At 41.9% G+C, this 16760-nt stretch overlaps 1 protein-coding gene across 4 annotated transcripts; it reads right to left on the reverse strand.

Moving 5' to 3' along the window:
* Positions 1-336: 336 nt before the first annotated feature.
* On the reverse strand, positions 337-15327 carry POLE2 (DNA polymerase epsilon 2, accessory subunit). 4 transcript variants are annotated; one of them, XM_033062482.1, is made up of 19 exons: positions 15221-15326; positions 13545-13645; positions 12625-12700; positions 11624-11701; positions 10850-10943; positions 10440-10514; positions 10110-10193; positions 9594-9650; positions 9181-9229; positions 8223-8295; positions 7630-7802; positions 6190-6279; positions 5990-6044; positions 5622-5681; positions 5446-5523; positions 5005-5113; positions 2455-2631; positions 1188-1255; positions 337-467 (listed from the first exon to the last, which is right to left on the reverse strand). In XM_033062482.1, the coding sequence occupies exons 1-19, from the start codon at positions 15286-15288 to the stop codon at positions 449-451; spliced, it is 1584 nt and encodes a 527-aa protein (XP_032918373.1). In that variant the 5' UTR covers positions 15289-15326; the 3' UTR covers positions 337-448. The 4 variants fall into 4 exon arrangements, with proteins under 4 accessions (XP_032918373.1, XP_032918376.1, XP_032918374.1 ...); XM_033062485.2 differs by lacking the exons at positions 337-467; positions 1188-1255 and having other exon boundaries at positions 5001-5113; XM_033062483.1 differs by lacking the exons at positions 337-467; positions 1188-1255; positions 2455-2631 and adding an exon at positions 2640-3543 and having other exon boundaries at positions 15221-15327.
* Between the last annotated feature and the right edge of the window lie 1433 nt (positions 15328-16760).

A 16760-nucleotide genomic window follows, 5' to 3' on the forward strand; every position in this document is an offset into this window, starting at 1 on the left:
TGCTGCCATTATAAAACAGCTCACAGAAATTTCTCAAAGAAAAATCCTACTCCCATTTCCAGACTCTCTTGCAAATAAAGATAAGGAGAACTTGCATAGCTGGTTCATTTTTTAAAATATTTTTTTAAAATTCCTTTCCTGTTTGATACAGCTAGTTCCTCCTTATCTTTTTTTTTTTTTAAGATTTTTTTTAAAAATTCCTTTCCTGTTTGATACAGATGGTTCCTCCACTTACTTTTTTATGCTTTGCCAATTATTTTTCACTCTGACTTCAGAATTTATCTAAACTGACACCAGTGTCTTTTCCTGTAAAAGTTTATCTGTGTGCAAAACAAATCGGTTTTGACTTTGACATTTATTATAAAAAGTCCATAATACATCATGAAACTGAGGCACGTAAAAAATGAGAGCTGCAGTTGGCTTCACATGGCTTCACTGCCACAGAAATTCAGAGTCCTTGAAGCTTGCTGAAAATACCAAAGAAAAACAGTATTTAGAAGGTTTCTTTTAAAAATAATTCACAATGCTATTCTATTTCTTTATCTAGGAAAGACTTGGTGATGTTTTCAACTATTAAAAGACTTAAAAGTATCTCATGGTGTGGTATTTTTATATTCAAGTACAAGTTAAATGTGCTGACCCATTATTAATTCCCTGGGAAGGCCTTTCCAGTAAGAAGATAAATTTATGCTTTTCCTGATGGGTTATACCATAATTATTTTAAACAGGTACATTTTCATCCATTTTAAGCCATTTGAAACATTTTAGTACTTTTTTTGGTTTTTTCAGTCAGGGGAAATGGAATGAACAAGTTCAGATTTAAAAATATGTGAAATCAAAGCCTGACAGTAGCTTCTGGGCTTGATGATTATCACAAAATGAAGCAAAAATTGTTCCTAAATTTAATTTATGTAACAACCATCATCACCAGACACAAATCTGCTTCCCAATTAGGACTCTCATCACTGAAAATCAGGCAGTGCAGTCATCACTATTTTTACTTTTGGATTGTGATTCCAATCATTGATATTTGTAATTTCTAAGTTTATTGCTTTAGTTCAGAGCATTTGGATTTATTACACTACCTAAAGTGTAAGTTCAGCTGCTGGAACATTCAAATATTACCAATTTTCTGTGGTTTTTAGCCTGCTAATCAGCAACTCAGCACACAAGAAAAATGTATTTACCTGTCTTCAACTGTCTTGTTGGAGGGGTAGTACACCTTGAAGGAAAATCCACTTCTGGGAAATGAACCCTGGGATGGAAAAGGGGGAAAAAAACCATTTGGGTGATGGAGTTAAAATCAGGGATGTGTAGTTTGAATAAAAGTGTGTCATATCACATGGTGAAGAGTTTGAAATCTGAATTTTTAGAATAAAGTAATAGGTATAGGACAAGATGGAAGTTCTTGGGCATTAGCTCTTCTTCCTTCTTGTTCCTTCATGGATTTAGGTGGTACTTTTTAAATTGATGATTTTTTCACAGGTGTTTGGTCATTGGGTCAAAAGTATAAATAATATAATTGGATATTAATTATTGGATAGTTAGGCCTTAAAAAAACCCCTTGTAACAAGCAAGATCCAGCTCCATTTTCTTGCTTTTAGCTTGGAAGTGCTGTAAAACTCACTGTACTATAGTGTTGGGCTGTTTATTTTTAATTTTTAAGAGTTGAGCAGTTACTAATTACTATAAAGTTTTTATTGTAAAGGTACATTAGTTTTGAAAGGTAAAGAGTTATAAGTGTTAGAGTTTATGTTAGAAGTTTTTGGTATAGAGTTTTAAATAATAAAGTTTGAATTAGAAGTTGTTTTTGTTGAGGCCCCAGGCTGATGTTGCTGCTTTTATTTTTTTGGGAGAGAAGAAAGACAGAGTTTCTTTTCAATTTATAGATTCTTATATACAAATTACTTAATAAGCTAAAAACATGAACATTTTTAACTTACTAGAATTTCATTTTATTATAAATTACATATATCATCTATTTTGTTCTATTTAAAAATTTAAACAATATTTTTATGACAGTTAAAACTATGTTCTTGGAGCTTACATGGAAATTTGATTTTAGTATTTAGGATTATGTTTTTTAACTTTGATGAGAACCTGTTCTTTTACATTGGTATTTAAGACTTTTACTTTTTAAAGTACTTAAAACATATTTTTACTTAAACATATATTTACTTAAGTAAATAAGTAAGTTGAAGTATCTAAAATTTCAACTTACAACTCTACTTCATTTAATATATTTTAATCTATCTAAAGGTTTTCATTCAATCTTTGCTCTCTGATTTCTCTCTGAAAAATTCAGAGAGGTCTCTGACTCACAGACTGTAACACTAGAGATAAGAATTAATAAACAACACGAAAATCCATCTCTGGTGCTTCAAGCCTGAGAAAAGGCAGAACAAAAAGAAGAATTCAGCCATTAAGAAGGGATGTGAGGTCTGAGGCTCTTACAGGGTTGATGCAGAGGCAGTCAGTGTTGGTGATGGTGAAGGGGTCGTGTTTGTCAGCAGTGATCAGCAGGTCTGGCAGGGGATAAACCCTCAGGGAATAATCATAGGCCCAGAACACGGGGCTGACGTACAGGGGCAGCGGGGTCAGGTGGCCCTGCGATAAAATGGTCTTCACAAACTGAAAAAGGAAAAAAAAAAACCAGAAATACTCAGTTTGAAATATTTGGAATAGGGAGAAAATTATCTTCACTAACTGCAAAAGAAAAAAAAAACAACAAATACTTGGTTTGAAACATTTGTTTGGAATAGACATAAAATGATCTTCACAAACTGCAAAAAGATAAGAAAACAGAAATACTTGGTTTGAAATAGTTGGAATAGAGAGAAAATGGTCTTCACAAACTGCAAAAAGAAAAAAAGAACAGAAATACTTGGTTTGAAACATTTGGAATAGGGATTAAATGATCTTCACTAATTACAAAAGGTAAAAGAAAACACAAACACTTGGTTTGAAACATTTGGAATAGGGATAAAATGATCTTCACAAAATGAAAAAAAAAATTACAAACACTTGGTTTGAAACATTTGGAATAGGGAGAAAATGGTCTTCACAAACTGCAAAAAGAAAAAAAAAAATGCCACAAACACTTAGTTTGAAACATTTGAAGTATTTCTCCACCCTATGATAAAATGGTCTTTACAAAAAAAAAAAAACCCAAAAAAAACCCCAAAAAACAGAAACACTTGGTTTGAGTATTTAACCCCTGGAATAAAATGGTTTTCACAAACTGAAAAAAAACCAAAAAAAACCCCAGTAAACAAGCAAACAAACAAAAACCACCAAAACAAACCACAAAACCTTGGTTTGAAACACTTGGAGTATTTAACCCCTGGGATAAAATGGTCTTTACAAACTGCAAAACTTAAAAAAATTTTAAAAAACCCCATAACTTGGTTTGAAACATTTATTCCCCTGGAATAAAATGGTCTTTACAAACTGCAAAAATAAAAAAAAAAGAAGAAAAGCCACAAACACTTGGTTTGAAGCATTTGGAGTATTTAACCCCTGGAATAAAATGGTCTTCACAAACTGAAAAAAAAACCAAAAAAAATAAACAAACAAACAAACAAAAACTACCAAAACAAACCACAAAAACTTGGTTTGAAACACGTGGAGTATTTATCCCCTGTGATAAAATGGTCCATATAACTGCAAAATGAAAAAAAAAAAAAGAAAAAAGCCACAAACACTTAGATTGAAACATCTCGAGTATTTAACCCCTGGGATAAAATGGTCCTTAGAAACTGCAAAAGAAAACCCCACAAACGTTTGGTTTGAAACATTTGCAGTAATGTGGTGGCTTGTAAAGGCTTTTTGGAATTTTTATTTGCTGCTATCTCAGCTCATCCCTGCACATGGCAGAGTGTGTTAATAAAGAAATTTTTGAACTTGGAAATTTTTGGGGTTTTTTGTATCTTGTTCCTTCTGCTTATGAATGATTTCTAGAGTAAAGCAGTGACTCTCCTCCAGCACTGAGCTGCTCTTTCCTTTCCTGAATTAATACACAAAGGCCTTTTTAAAGCACCTCAGTCAGTATCTGAAGATGTCAAAATTACCTCACCAAGCAGAAGAATCTACTCACCTGTTCCTACAGCCCAGCAAATACCAACACTGCCACAACTCTCAGTTTTCAGTTTTTATTTCCCTTATTGCTTCCCAGTTAATCACAAGACCCACACTTAAGAACTGATAAATTATTTAATTCCCAGATGATTTTCCTTTCTTAGTGACGTAATTTCTTAATTTCCCTCTTTTTTTCCACACTGATGGCTGAATTAAAATAGGCAAAAAAAAAACAAACAACCTGCAAAAAGTGCTGCAATTCTACATTTCCTTCATGGTTCCTGCCTGGAAAGCCCTGGATGGGGACAGGGAAAAATGTGCCCATAAAACCTCAGTGTCCACGGGGTGTTCACAGAGACACTGAGCTGAAACAACTTTGTGAGGCAAGCACACACAAAAAACTCCTGTGAATAAATCAAAGCAGGCTCCATCCATCACTGCAAGGAGCCAGGAGTGCCTGGATCCTTCTCCCCCAATTATCTCAGCACATCCCAGCCCTGCTGGGGATTCATTAGCTGCAGCCACAGCCCAGAGCACACTGATGGGTGAGAAGCACAATTTCAACTCCAAGTGAGGAGACAAAACAAGCAGATGAATTTTAGAGGCAGTGACTTGCTGCTTTGCTTGGGTGACTGATCAAATCTTTTAAAAAATGATAATTTGGATTAAAAATTGCCTTTAGGAATCAGTGTTTCTGTGGCACAGTGTGACAGAATGACTCAATCCCACCCTGAACTATCATGGTTTGAATTATTTTGCTGTCAAAATGTAAAGAAAAATAAGAACACCAAATGTAGAAATCCTCCTTACAACCCCTCTGGGTTACTCATGTGAGGTGAGAATGAGGGATCAGAGCTCCCAGAATCCAGCCCTGCTGATGAATAAAATCAAAAATCTTGGCAGAAATGGTGAAGTGCACTCACTCACATGGCTGGGAATGTCCATGTTGCTGTTGGGGAAGCGAACACAGTTCCTGCACATTTTGTTGATCAAATCCTCCCGAAAAATAATGATTTCTTGGGTGCAGTATTGAATCCTGAGTGGAGAACAGCAGTGAAATTAATTAAGGTTAATTATAAACTTGATCTCCCTCTAATACAGACAATTGAATAAAAATAACTTCTGATTCAGAATAAACATGATGCTTTTGAGCAGGATTTTTAGATTCAGTATCAATTTTTTTTACCACTACCTCATTTCTTCACTGATTTTTATGTCTTAATGTATTAAAAACAAGTTACAATCCATACAAGTGAAGAATTCTATTCATTTGAAAAATTTAAGGCAAATTTTCCCCCAAATCTGTAGGTTTTGAAAATTATATATGCACATAATTTAGTTTTTAAAAATTAGCAGCTACATGGTTACCTGCAGGGATTTGTGGTGAAAAATGAAAATGGCACCAGCTGTCTGAATTCCTGAGTGATATTTTCAGCCAGGGGAGGCCTAAAATAAAACACCAGAGGTATCAACAAAGACTCTGACCATCTTTAACTCCAATTCCACTCAAAATCCCAAGATTTGGGGAAGAGAAACAAACTGACCTTGGTAAAATAGAACCAGGCCCAGGATCTTCAGGACCAGGGACAAACACAAACCGACTACTGCAAAAAAAAAAAAAAAAATCTCTTTTGTATAACCTGATCCTAAAAACTAGGTCTGATGTTCTGAATTCAGAGAGGAAAGAATCCCAGGGAGAGACCTTGGCTCCCTCATTAGCAGTTTCCATGCCCAAGCTGTTTTAGATAAAATCAAACTTCTCCTGCTCCCAAACAAACCTGCAGGCCTGTTACAAAAGCAGCTTTTTATCTGATCACAGCTGCCTCACAGGACAGAGAAAATAGGGTAACTCTCAGCTTCTGCAAGTAATTAAAAGCTTCACTAAATAACCAGATTTTCCTTTGCTCTGTACCTTTTATGGATGCTGGGATGTTCACAGATAATATCTGCCAGAGCTTTCAAAGAACCTGGGAAAAACAGGACACAACAGTGGTTAGAAATAAACACACCTTGGGTGAATCCCCCCTTTAGAAATGAGGGATTATTCCCTGTTCTCTTCATTTGTTTGCCATCATTATTTGAATTCAATGCACATGTCTGGCTCTTTCCCACCTTTCAGGGACTGGATTTGATTTTTGCCATATGGCGCCGATGAAAAATTTCCACAGAAGAAAAAGCAGGTGGGAGGTGCAGAGGAATAACCTGGGAAAAGAGAGGATCTGTGAGTGCATCCATTCACTGCAGCATCTTCCAGCACTCAGCCATTCCAGGAAAAGCAGAACTGCTGCTATTAATACACCTGGCTGGTTTTAGCTCCAAAAGGTGATGGCAACGTACAAATGTCACTTTGAGGGAGCCCTCTGGTATTTACAGGCTCAGTTCCAGCAGTGTTTGTGTATATCCAACTCCTGACCCAGCCAGAGAATTATACAAAATGCAATTACAATAAATAATGCCATTTTAAAATGTATTATTGCCTCCAAGAGGAAAAGAGCAAGCAGGCAGCAGTGGATTGCTATTAACCTCCGTGATCATTTCAATTTAAGGGCTGTCCCAACATCCAATTCCCCCCTTGGCATTATAAAGCAACAGTAACTGGAATTGCCTGAGCAGTTTGAGTGCTCACAACCTCACCCATCACCCTCTTCAGAGCAAAAGGGGAAAAAGAAACCTGATTCCCATCCCTGAAATAAAAATAGAAACAGCTACTCAGGCATTCATCTCACATCCCAGCTCCTCTCCATTCTCCTGACACACAGAATCACACTTGGATTTACTTCACTGGTTTTCAAAGGGGCTGGTAAATACATCAGAATTGCTTATCCCAGAGAAATGGCTCATCAATGTTTTTCTTTGCTCTGCCCCTCAGCTGCTCATTTATTTAGAATTCAGAAGGTTATCACTTGCCTAGTAAAGTCTGAAAATAGCAAATGCAAGGTGTGCATCTCTGCCAGGTGGGTTCAGCACCAACCTCACTGACCAAAGTCCCTTCCTGCCCTCAGCACCTGCAATCCTGCTCAGGCCCAAAGATCCTGAACTGGTTTTGGAACTCCTGCAGGACTGTGCTCATTTGTGTCCAGCTCCCTTTTGGTGTGGAGCACTTCCCCACCCTGAATTCTGTGTTGTTTTTAAACCAGTCTCTCTGTCACACTTCATTCTGCCCGAGGCAGGAGGGACAAGCTGTTCAGAGCTGCTGCAGTACAAAGCAGCAATTCATAAATGCTTGTTTTCCCCACATTACTGATCCCAGAATCCTGGAATGGGTTTTGTTGGAAAGGACCTTAAATCCCATCCCAGGGGTGTACCAGGGATACTGCCCCTGTCCCAGGCTGCTCCAATCCCATCCAGCCTGACCTTGGACACTTCCACAGATTCAGGGGCAGCCACAGCTTCTCTGGAAATTCTATTCCAGGGCCTCCCCACCCTCCCACCAGGAATTCCCAATATCCCACCCATCCCTGCCCTCTGGCAGTGGGAAGCAATGTTCATCTCTCTGAACTAAGGAGTTTAAAATAAAAATAAATTCTGGTCTTTAAAGCAGTTCTCACCTACCTGCAAACATCATGTGAAGCTTTTCCAGCACTTCTGCTTGGTCCAGCCACACATCAGACACAAACACAAACATGGCATCTTCATTCTCCTCTTCCAGCTGCTTCAGCTTTGCAGAAGCCTTTACTGAGGATGAGGAAGGTCCTCCAAAGAAGTTGATATTGCCATAGAAGGCTCTGCATCATTAAAATGCTCCAGTTAGAATCCCAGAGTGGTTTGGGTTGGAAAGGACATTAAAGCTCACCCCATTCCCCTGCCATGGCAGGGACACCTTCCACCACCCCAGGGATCCATTCTCTCAGCAGCAAGGAATTTATTATTCCTATGTTAGCTGGCTTTGCAATTGAGAAGGGCTTACATCCCAATTCCCATTAATGTGCAGAACTCAAAGGCCTTTGAGGGGTTTTTCTGCCAACATTTCAGGTTTTAGTGCCTGCAAGTCCCAGAATTGCTTCCTTAAAATTATATTTATTTGAAAGCATTTGGGGAGGAAGAATAACATACTTGAATGTCAGAGAAATTATGAAATAACAATGATCTTACTTAGAAACCCATAGGAAAACATGGAGGGAGGCTGCCAAAAGTCACTTTTGTACCTCGTGGTAGCAGAAGGCTCAGTGGGCGGAAATCCAAAAGCGTTCACATGGAAAACTTCATCTTCATACCAGCCTAGGAGGTTTTGGAACAGCAAAATAACCCTTCAGTTTTCCTAACAGCATCATGTCCTAGACATTAGTCAGAGCTGGCAGCTGTGCTGCACTGCCAGCCCCAGCCTCCATCAATCCCTCTCTTGTGGCAGCTCCACAGAACCAGAGCAGGGAATGATCCGCACGGAAAAAGGGGCTGAGTAAAAATCAACTTTATTTTAAACCCCAGCCACTTCTGTGAATGGATTTGCTGCACAGAACATGAACAACCCCCTCAAGGCAACGAGGAGCAATGCAGGGGAACTGGAATCATTTTGCTGGAAGGGTCCCCATCCAACTGCTCCTTGTCTCAAATCAAGAACAAAGAAATTCTCAAATCGAGAATTTTTATCCACCCCCCCTCTCATTTCTGCTCCCAACTTATTACAAACATAAAACACACTAGAGAACAGACTGAGATCGTGGATCTTGCACAGAGGAACATTCCACATACAGAAATAGCTTTTTTTTTTTTTTTTTTTTTGCTAAAACAAGGCTCCAAAACTGCAAGCTCTTACATCATCCTAATGAGAAGCCTCATTAAAGGCTCGAAGCTTTGCCAGCACAAAGCAGCATTTTCAGATTGTTAAATCATCCCTTTGGTTATTCTAGGCTGTCTTCCTAATCCAGTCCTAACTCTCCAAGCATGCTGGGGCCAATCCTCAAAGCTGCTCCAGACTCTCACATCCCCCAAACCCTCAAATTCCTCCTCTCTGCCTCCAGAGCCCACGAGGTCACAGCAAAAGCTGAAAGCAAAAATCTCAGTCACAAACTCACTGATGGTCACCAAAAATGAAACTTCTGTGCTCAGCCACAGCTTTAACAGAATAATTTATTCCAAGCTAAAAAATAATTCAGTCTGCTTTACCTTCTGCCAGGACAAAGCAGGATTCAGTGTACAACCCACTGTGGAACTGGTGCAGGAAGGTTAAGGAATGTATTTTTCTTAGATTTAAAGTAGGTTTTTTTAACCAAAATTTGCTTTCCAGCTGGTGTAATAGATTTGGACAGCACTGAAAGTTCCCAGGCTGCCTGAAGAGCCTGGAAATTCCCTGGTATCTGAGAAGGTAAGTGCAGAGAGAGCCCAGGAACTGGGGAGAAGTGACCATGTCCAAGAGACAGGCAGGAGCTGCAGCAGCCAAGGAATTGGAAATGAGGCAGGAAGGCAGAGCTGCAACTCTCAATATGTAATTTTTAATTATTAATGATTTACTGTTCAATTTCAAATCCTGCAGGGCTACAGGAAATTCCTCCAGCTCTTCCATCACAACAAAAGGATATTGCTTTACTGAGGTCTAGCTGGACCACTCCTGTGGGGTCTTCTAGGAAAAACTTCCCCTAAAAAACAGGATTCATGAATAAAGCAAAATACACCAAACACACAAATGCTTCAATCAGAATCATCTATCAGTCAGTTATTTAGAAATAATTGGGCTGGGTTTAATGTTTTAAGCTGGCAAGAACTGAAAATAATGTAGTTTATAGTAAATGTATCTCAGAACTTCCCTGGGAGCTGCTGCAGTTGGGATTGCTGGTGCTGCCCTCCCAAAATCACAGTTCAGGGCATTGGCAAGTCCAAACTCAGTCACTGCAAGCTCCAGCCTCTCAAGAAAGGACATGTCAGAAAATCCTAACTGCTTCTGGTTGCTGACATAAAAAATTTATAGTGGGAAGAGAAAGAAACACATTTTCCCCACACATACTGGGTCAAGTGTGGGATATTTAAGGTCTCTCATTTTCAGTGTATTATAGCACTGAATGAGCAGTGATCAGACCCCACAACAAAAGGGAACTCACCTCCTTGAGCTGAGTGATCATCCCAAGCACAATCACTTCTCCCACTTTAGCTGTATTGCCCAAGAGAGTTTCCACTGTCTTCAGCTGGAACCAAAGGCAAAGAATCCCATCAGAATCAAACCAAACTCTCCAGGTGCCTTTTCCCAAGCAAGACAAAGCCCCACACAGGACAGGGCTTTACATAAATAAATGAGCCAGAGGAGTACAAAAATTACAAAAATCAGAGCCATATTTCTGAATGTGCCTTAGGAAAAGATTCCCTTTATGCTGCTAGCATAAAGAACTGCTGTGATTATTGGGATTAAAGCTGGAAAAAATTCCATTTTTTACCTGGAATTTGCTCTTGCTGTCATCAGGATGAGCAACAACTGGTGAAGGAGTGAACAGCTCATGTCTGTGAGTCCTCTGCAGAAACCAAAATTGAAGTGATTCAGTTTAAAAACAAATGAGCACTGTCAAAAAGGCAGTTTGCTGCAAGCACTACACAAAACACTTCAGAAAGTTCTTACTCTATTTCATCCAGCAACTTTTAATAATTCAGCTCTTTTGACAAGAATTGGCTTCCAACAAACAGATGACCAATAACACCAGATCATAAAATTGAGCCTAAAAAAGTGTCATGAAATCATGTGTAAGGCTGCTGAAAGAAGTCATTTGTGACAAGCTGGAAGGCAGAGGGTTTATGTGGCAGGATGTATTTTTGGAAGGACATGTGGGATGCATCCTGCAGAGCTCCTGACCTGCTGGAGGATGGAGTAGCGCTCCCGGTACAGCTCTGCCTTGTCCCTGGCAGTCCCAAACAAACTCGGCCCAGGCAGGTCAGTCATGGACAGGCTGCAGGGAATGAACACAATCACAATTTCAAAAAGGGATATTGCACACATAAAAATCATTTATTGAGCTAAAAGCTCATGGAGGGTGCAGAAGGCACACCATGATTTCGGTATTCCATGAGGGACATTCCTGTGTTTCTGTATTTCTGCATCCATTTCACTCCCCTCTAACTCACAGGCCTGGAGATTTATCCTTCCACCCAAAGAGACCTCTGCAGAAATCCATTTTAAAAAAAGCAGTTATGCCTTTAAGCAGCTGTGAACAAAAGCATTATTCCTCCAGTTTCTCACCAGCTGCTCCTAATTTTTCTTTTTTACTGTTTGGAACTCTCCTTAGAAACCCCCCAGGGCTTCAGGGAGCTGCAAGATACAGACTAAGAAATAAATACAGGCAACAGACAGATCAAATTTATTAAAAAAATAAATTTAAACAGCCCAAAGTGAGGAAAAAAAATAACCCCAGACTACCTTTAGTGATGTATGTCCTTAGCCTTACTGTCTTTTTTATTCATTAGGTGGCATAAACTTGGTTTATGGTCTTAAACATTTATTACTTTTCTCACTCAGGCTTCAGCTGAACAGACCCAAGAGGGAAAGATTAAAACCAGACTTCTCCTATAGAAACAGAGGCTTTGTTCTTAGAACAGCAAGTGTTTGTAACTTAAAATATGGGAGACTTACGGCAGAAACTTCTTTCTTTCAGAATTATAAATAAAACGTGGAATGTCAAAGGCTCCAATGATGTTGAAAACATTTTCTCTGAAATAAGAACAGTTACAGCATGAACTGAATGTCACCTTCCAACCACAACCATTCTGTGATTCCATGAAGTGGATGAAACAAATTAACAAATATGGTGGATAAAATGACATTTGTTTTGTTCACTACCATCACCATTTCTCTTATTTTATATTCTGTTTTCTATTCTATTTTCTCTAGTTAAATAATTTAAAAGACTGGCCCTGTGATGTGTAGAGCTTTTCCCTTCAGGACTCTGCAGTGAGAATCTGTACATATGGATTTCTCCTCACTTCTGGAGCAAAGACAAAACGACTTTAAGTATAAAAAAGCACTAAAAGAAAAGTCCCACTCAAACCATCTGCATCATAAAGATTCCAACGGCAAGGAGCAAAGTTAAACTCCAATTTTCTCCCTCCTGAGAGGCTGTGGGATGACAGGATCTAATTGACATGCCCAGCAAACCATCCCTTCATGCTTTGCATCACGATGTGAACACCAAAGGAAACACATCCATCAGGATCACACAGCTCTCAGAAACTCCAGAATCTGCTCCACACTTTGTCATCACAGAAGGGAAATCAATCAGGGCTTCAAAAAACTAAACAGAAAAGCAGGAGCAGGCACCCCAAAGGAAAACTCTCCCAAAGTGCTTTCAGAAAAGAAAGGAACAGAAGCAACCTGAGATAACTTTCATGTAGAGCAGAGCAAATAAAGCATGGAGAGAATATTGGTTAATATTTAACCTGGAGCACACACAGCCCCAGCAGCTGAATTCCAGAATGCCAGACTGCATCCAAGGAGCAACCTGGAGCACCAGGAAGGTAAAGCACAGAGCAGTGAGTGCAGAAAATTCCTGGCATTCATTTCCCCCAGGAGGAAGAAGGAAATGCCAGCAGCTCCCAGAAGTTCCAAGCCAATTTGTCACTTTTAATGCCACCTACATGGCCTCATCCGGGTCCCGGCTGCATTCCTGGACAGCTGCTTCCACCAGGGGCTGCTCAATCATGTTGGATGACACTGCAGAGAAAAATCCCAAGGGTTAAACCTGCAGCAAGCAGGGAAGTGGGGCTGCAATATTCACAGCAAATGGCTGAGTCTCCTCACAGGAATACACACCATGTTTTCTGTCATGACACACAGATATTAATATTGCCACCAAAAGGACACATTCCTAGGGAAAAAAAATATCCCAAACACACTGTGCCCACCCTGAATTCCCCAAACATGGAGAACAGGACAATTATAGCTGATGCAAAGCTGCCAAATATATCACAAATGTGTTAAGAGCTGAGCTTTCACATTCTGGAGGTTAATTTGGTTCCAGAACATGATCACATGGACTGCTGCTGTAAATATTCCAACACAGTTCTGGAGACAGGCACATTGTTGTTTTCATGGATTTAAACTGATAATGGAAATTAGTTTGAAGGCCTCTCCACCCTCAGAGGTATTCCATCAAAAATATTATTATAAAAATATTACAAAAATACAAATATTCCATCTAACCCTGCGTCCTGTCACTCCATGTGTAAATATTCCCTCTCTCCATTTTAATATTTAAAATCACAGTTTCAGGTACAAAGATGCCCAGACAAACTTTTAGTAACTGTCACTGTAAAATGTTACCACTCTTGGAAAAGTCAGGATATTCTGCACTGCAAACTCTTTGAATGGCACAAATGTCTTCTGCTGACATTGCAAACTTCAGTGTTTAACCAAAATAAAAGGCCAAAAAACACATTTATCTCCATCAACCCTTTATACTACAATGACACCTCAGTGCCTCTGCTGCCAGTAACTGTCTTGATAACATCAGAAATGCCAGGAAAACTGGCTCAAGAAAAAGAAATTGTTTACTTACAAGGCTGTTTTTCAACTGCATCAATGACATTTTCAATTATATCATCGAGTTCTCCCTCACTGGTGGACTGGAAAGCTTCAGTGAGATACTTCAGGGCATCCCTAATCCCAGATGAGAAAGCACAAAAAGCAATTAATATTCAATAGTTTACACAAACTGTGCTGATTTTGGCAGGTGTGCACATCATCACCACATGGTTTGTGGTTAAAAAGCAGAAATAATTAGTACTGCATAATAGCATGCAAAAGGAAAAAGGAAAAAATCATTGGGACTGAAAATATCCAGGAAAAGATACGGAGAACCTGAATTTCACACAAAAAAATCCCATTTTTGGAAGGGAATTCTGGAGACAGTGTGGTCCAGCCTTCTCCTGAAAGTAGAAGTTTTTTTGAGTTTTTTGTCCAGGGCTCTGTGGAGCCAAGCCTTGAGTATTTCCAGGGAGGGAGATTCCAGCACTCCTCTACTCCATCAACTTCAAAGTTTAATTACTGCTACAATGAAGAATTAAATTAAGCTTGTGTCTCTTGCCCTGTCACTGTGCACCCTTGACAACATTTCTGACTTTCAGGAAGACTGGGATCAGCTCCTCATGGATCTTCCCTTCTTGAAGCTAAATAACCCCAAATCCTTCTCATCCTCTCCATGTCAGCTTCTCTGACACTCAAATCACAGAATCCCAGAAGGGTTTGGGTTTGAAAGGGACCTTAAAGCTCATCCCATTCCAACTGCCTGCCCTGGGCAGGGACACCTCCCACTATCAACATCTCTGAAACTGGAGTTATTTTAATTCTCTATAACACAAGATTTACCAATCCAGCTCTTCCTTCAACCTTAGACAATTAAAGTTAACAATTTTCTTATTAATGTCATCTGTTGGCCAACCAAACGTTTTGGTGTCAGCCTGACCTTCAGAATGTCCCAGCTCATGGAATTGTGGAGTCAGGGATTCTGGATTTGTGTTCCTCTCTAATGAAAGTATCAGGGCACTGTCCAAAATAATCACATCCCACCCACGACAGAAAGGGAATTTAATTGGTATTAACACACAGGAAAGAAAGGGAAAATAAGAGTGATGGGAGACCGAGTCTCTTATAAATCATGACACCTTCTGCTGCAAGGAGGAATCCCTTTCTATTGCCCTTGGCATCTCGAAATAATACATCCTATTATATTTGGAAATATAATACATATATAAACACCATTCATATCTTTGGAAATGCCATCTCTTCCTCTAGCAGAAAATGCTGAGCACAAGACTGGTACGTGGAACTCAGAAAGAGATCCCAGAGTTGTCAGGCTCAGAGACAGACAAAAAAACTCAACCAAACATCGGCACCAGGATCGGGGGGACACCATGGGCAGCTTTCGGTGACACCCCCGGTCATGAGAGGGAGGGATGGACGGAGAGATGGAAGGAAGCGCCAAAAGCAGCAGGACAGGCTAAAGCTTTGGAGGAGCCTCCAGAGACCCCGAGGCGGGGAAAGGAGGAAGAAGAGGGAGAGGCGGCTCCACATCGTGAGGGGATGCGGAGCGGCCCCGGCCCATCCAGAGGCCCGCCCGGGACCGATCCCCGCGGCTCGGGAGCAGGGTCCGGGTCGGGGTCGGGGTCCGGGTCGGGGTCCGGGTCGGGGTCCGGGTCCGGGTCCGGGTCCGGGTCCGGGCCCAGCGCTACTCACGGGCGCAGGACGAGCCCCCGCAGCCGGAACGCGGAGCTGAGGCGGCGCCGCAGCCGCTCCGGCTCCATGGCGGCGATGGCGCCAAAAGCGCCCGGGCCGGCCCCTCACAGCCCGGCACGGCCCCTCACAGCCCGGACCGGCCCCTCACATCCCGGCACGGCCCCTCACAGCCCGGCACGGCCCCTCACAGCCCGGGCCAGCCCCTCTCAGCCCGGATCGGCCCCTCACAGCCCGGCACGGCCCCTCACAGCCCGGGCCAGCCCCTCTCAGCCCGGCACGGCCCCTCACAGCCCGGGCCAGCCCCTCTCAGCCCGGCACGGCCCCTCACAGCCCGGCACGGCCCCTCACATCCCGGCACGGCCCCTCACAGCCCGGCACGGCCCCCCTCAGCCCGGCACGGCCCCGGCGGGGACAGCGCGGGTGCGGGACCCGGGCTGGGGCAGCCACAGGGCCGGGATTGTCCCCTGAGCTGGCGCTGCTGGGGCGCTCCAGTCCTGAGGGCAGCGTCGGGACATTCGTGATGGGAGACACTGAGGGGCTGGAGCGTGTCCGGAGAAGGGAACGGAGCTGGGATTGGTTTGAAATACCAGGAGAGGCTGAGGGAGATGGGAAGGGGCTGGAGAATTCCTGAGGGAGCTGGGAAGGGGCTGGAGAATCCCTGAGGGAGCTGGGAGGGCTCAGCCTGGAGAAAAGGAGGCTCAGGGGGCCCTTGTGGCTCTGCACAAGTCCCTGCCAGGAGGGGACACCGGGGGGATTTGGGATCTGCTGCAGGAACAGGGACAGGAGCAGAGGGAACGGCCTCAGGCTGGGCAGGAGAGGTTTAGGTTGGATCAGGAGGAATTTCTTCATGGAAAGGGTTGTCCATCCCTGGTACAGGCTTCCAGGATGTGGCATATGGGGACATGGGGCAGTGGTGGCCTTGGCAGATTCCACGTTCATAGAAGGCTTTTCCAACCCAAACAATTCCCTGATTCCATAAAAAACACTTGCTGTGACTGACACGAGTTACCCAATACAATTATCCACTTTGTTCCTTTACAGGTAGTGTAGCTCACAGTATTTGACTTTGCTCTTTCCCTGTAGGCCCAGCACAAGTTCCTCTGTGTCTCCAGCACTCCAGAGTCTCTCTCACTTCAGATTCTCCTGCCATGAAACATCCATCAAATACATCTGACTGTGAATTGGTCCTGTGAGCATAGGATGCTCTCCAAGGCTGTTTTTACATAATCACACCATCCCATAATGGTTTTGGATGGCAAGAAACCTTCAAACTCATTTAATTCCACCCCCTGTGATGGGCAGGGGCACTTTCCACTATCCCAGGTTGCTCCAAGCCTCATCCAGCCTGGCCTTGGACACTCCAGGAATCCAGGGACAGTCACATTTCCAGGATGGTGGGGTAGCTGCCTTCTCTCCAGATGGAAAATACCTGATATTTCATTCAAACACTCATCTCTCAAAGTACAGCTTGATTCCACAGAAGGCTCACAAAGCAACTCTTGAAAGAGTTTGATCAAAAGACTGCAGGGATTTAAAGACA

This window comes from Catharus ustulatus, chromosome 6 (genome assembly GCF_009819885.2).
Source record: "Catharus ustulatus isolate bCatUst1 chromosome 6, bCatUst1.pri.v2, whole genome shotgun sequence".
Taxonomy (NCBI): Eukaryota; Metazoa; Chordata; class Aves; order Passeriformes; family Turdidae; genus Catharus; species Catharus ustulatus.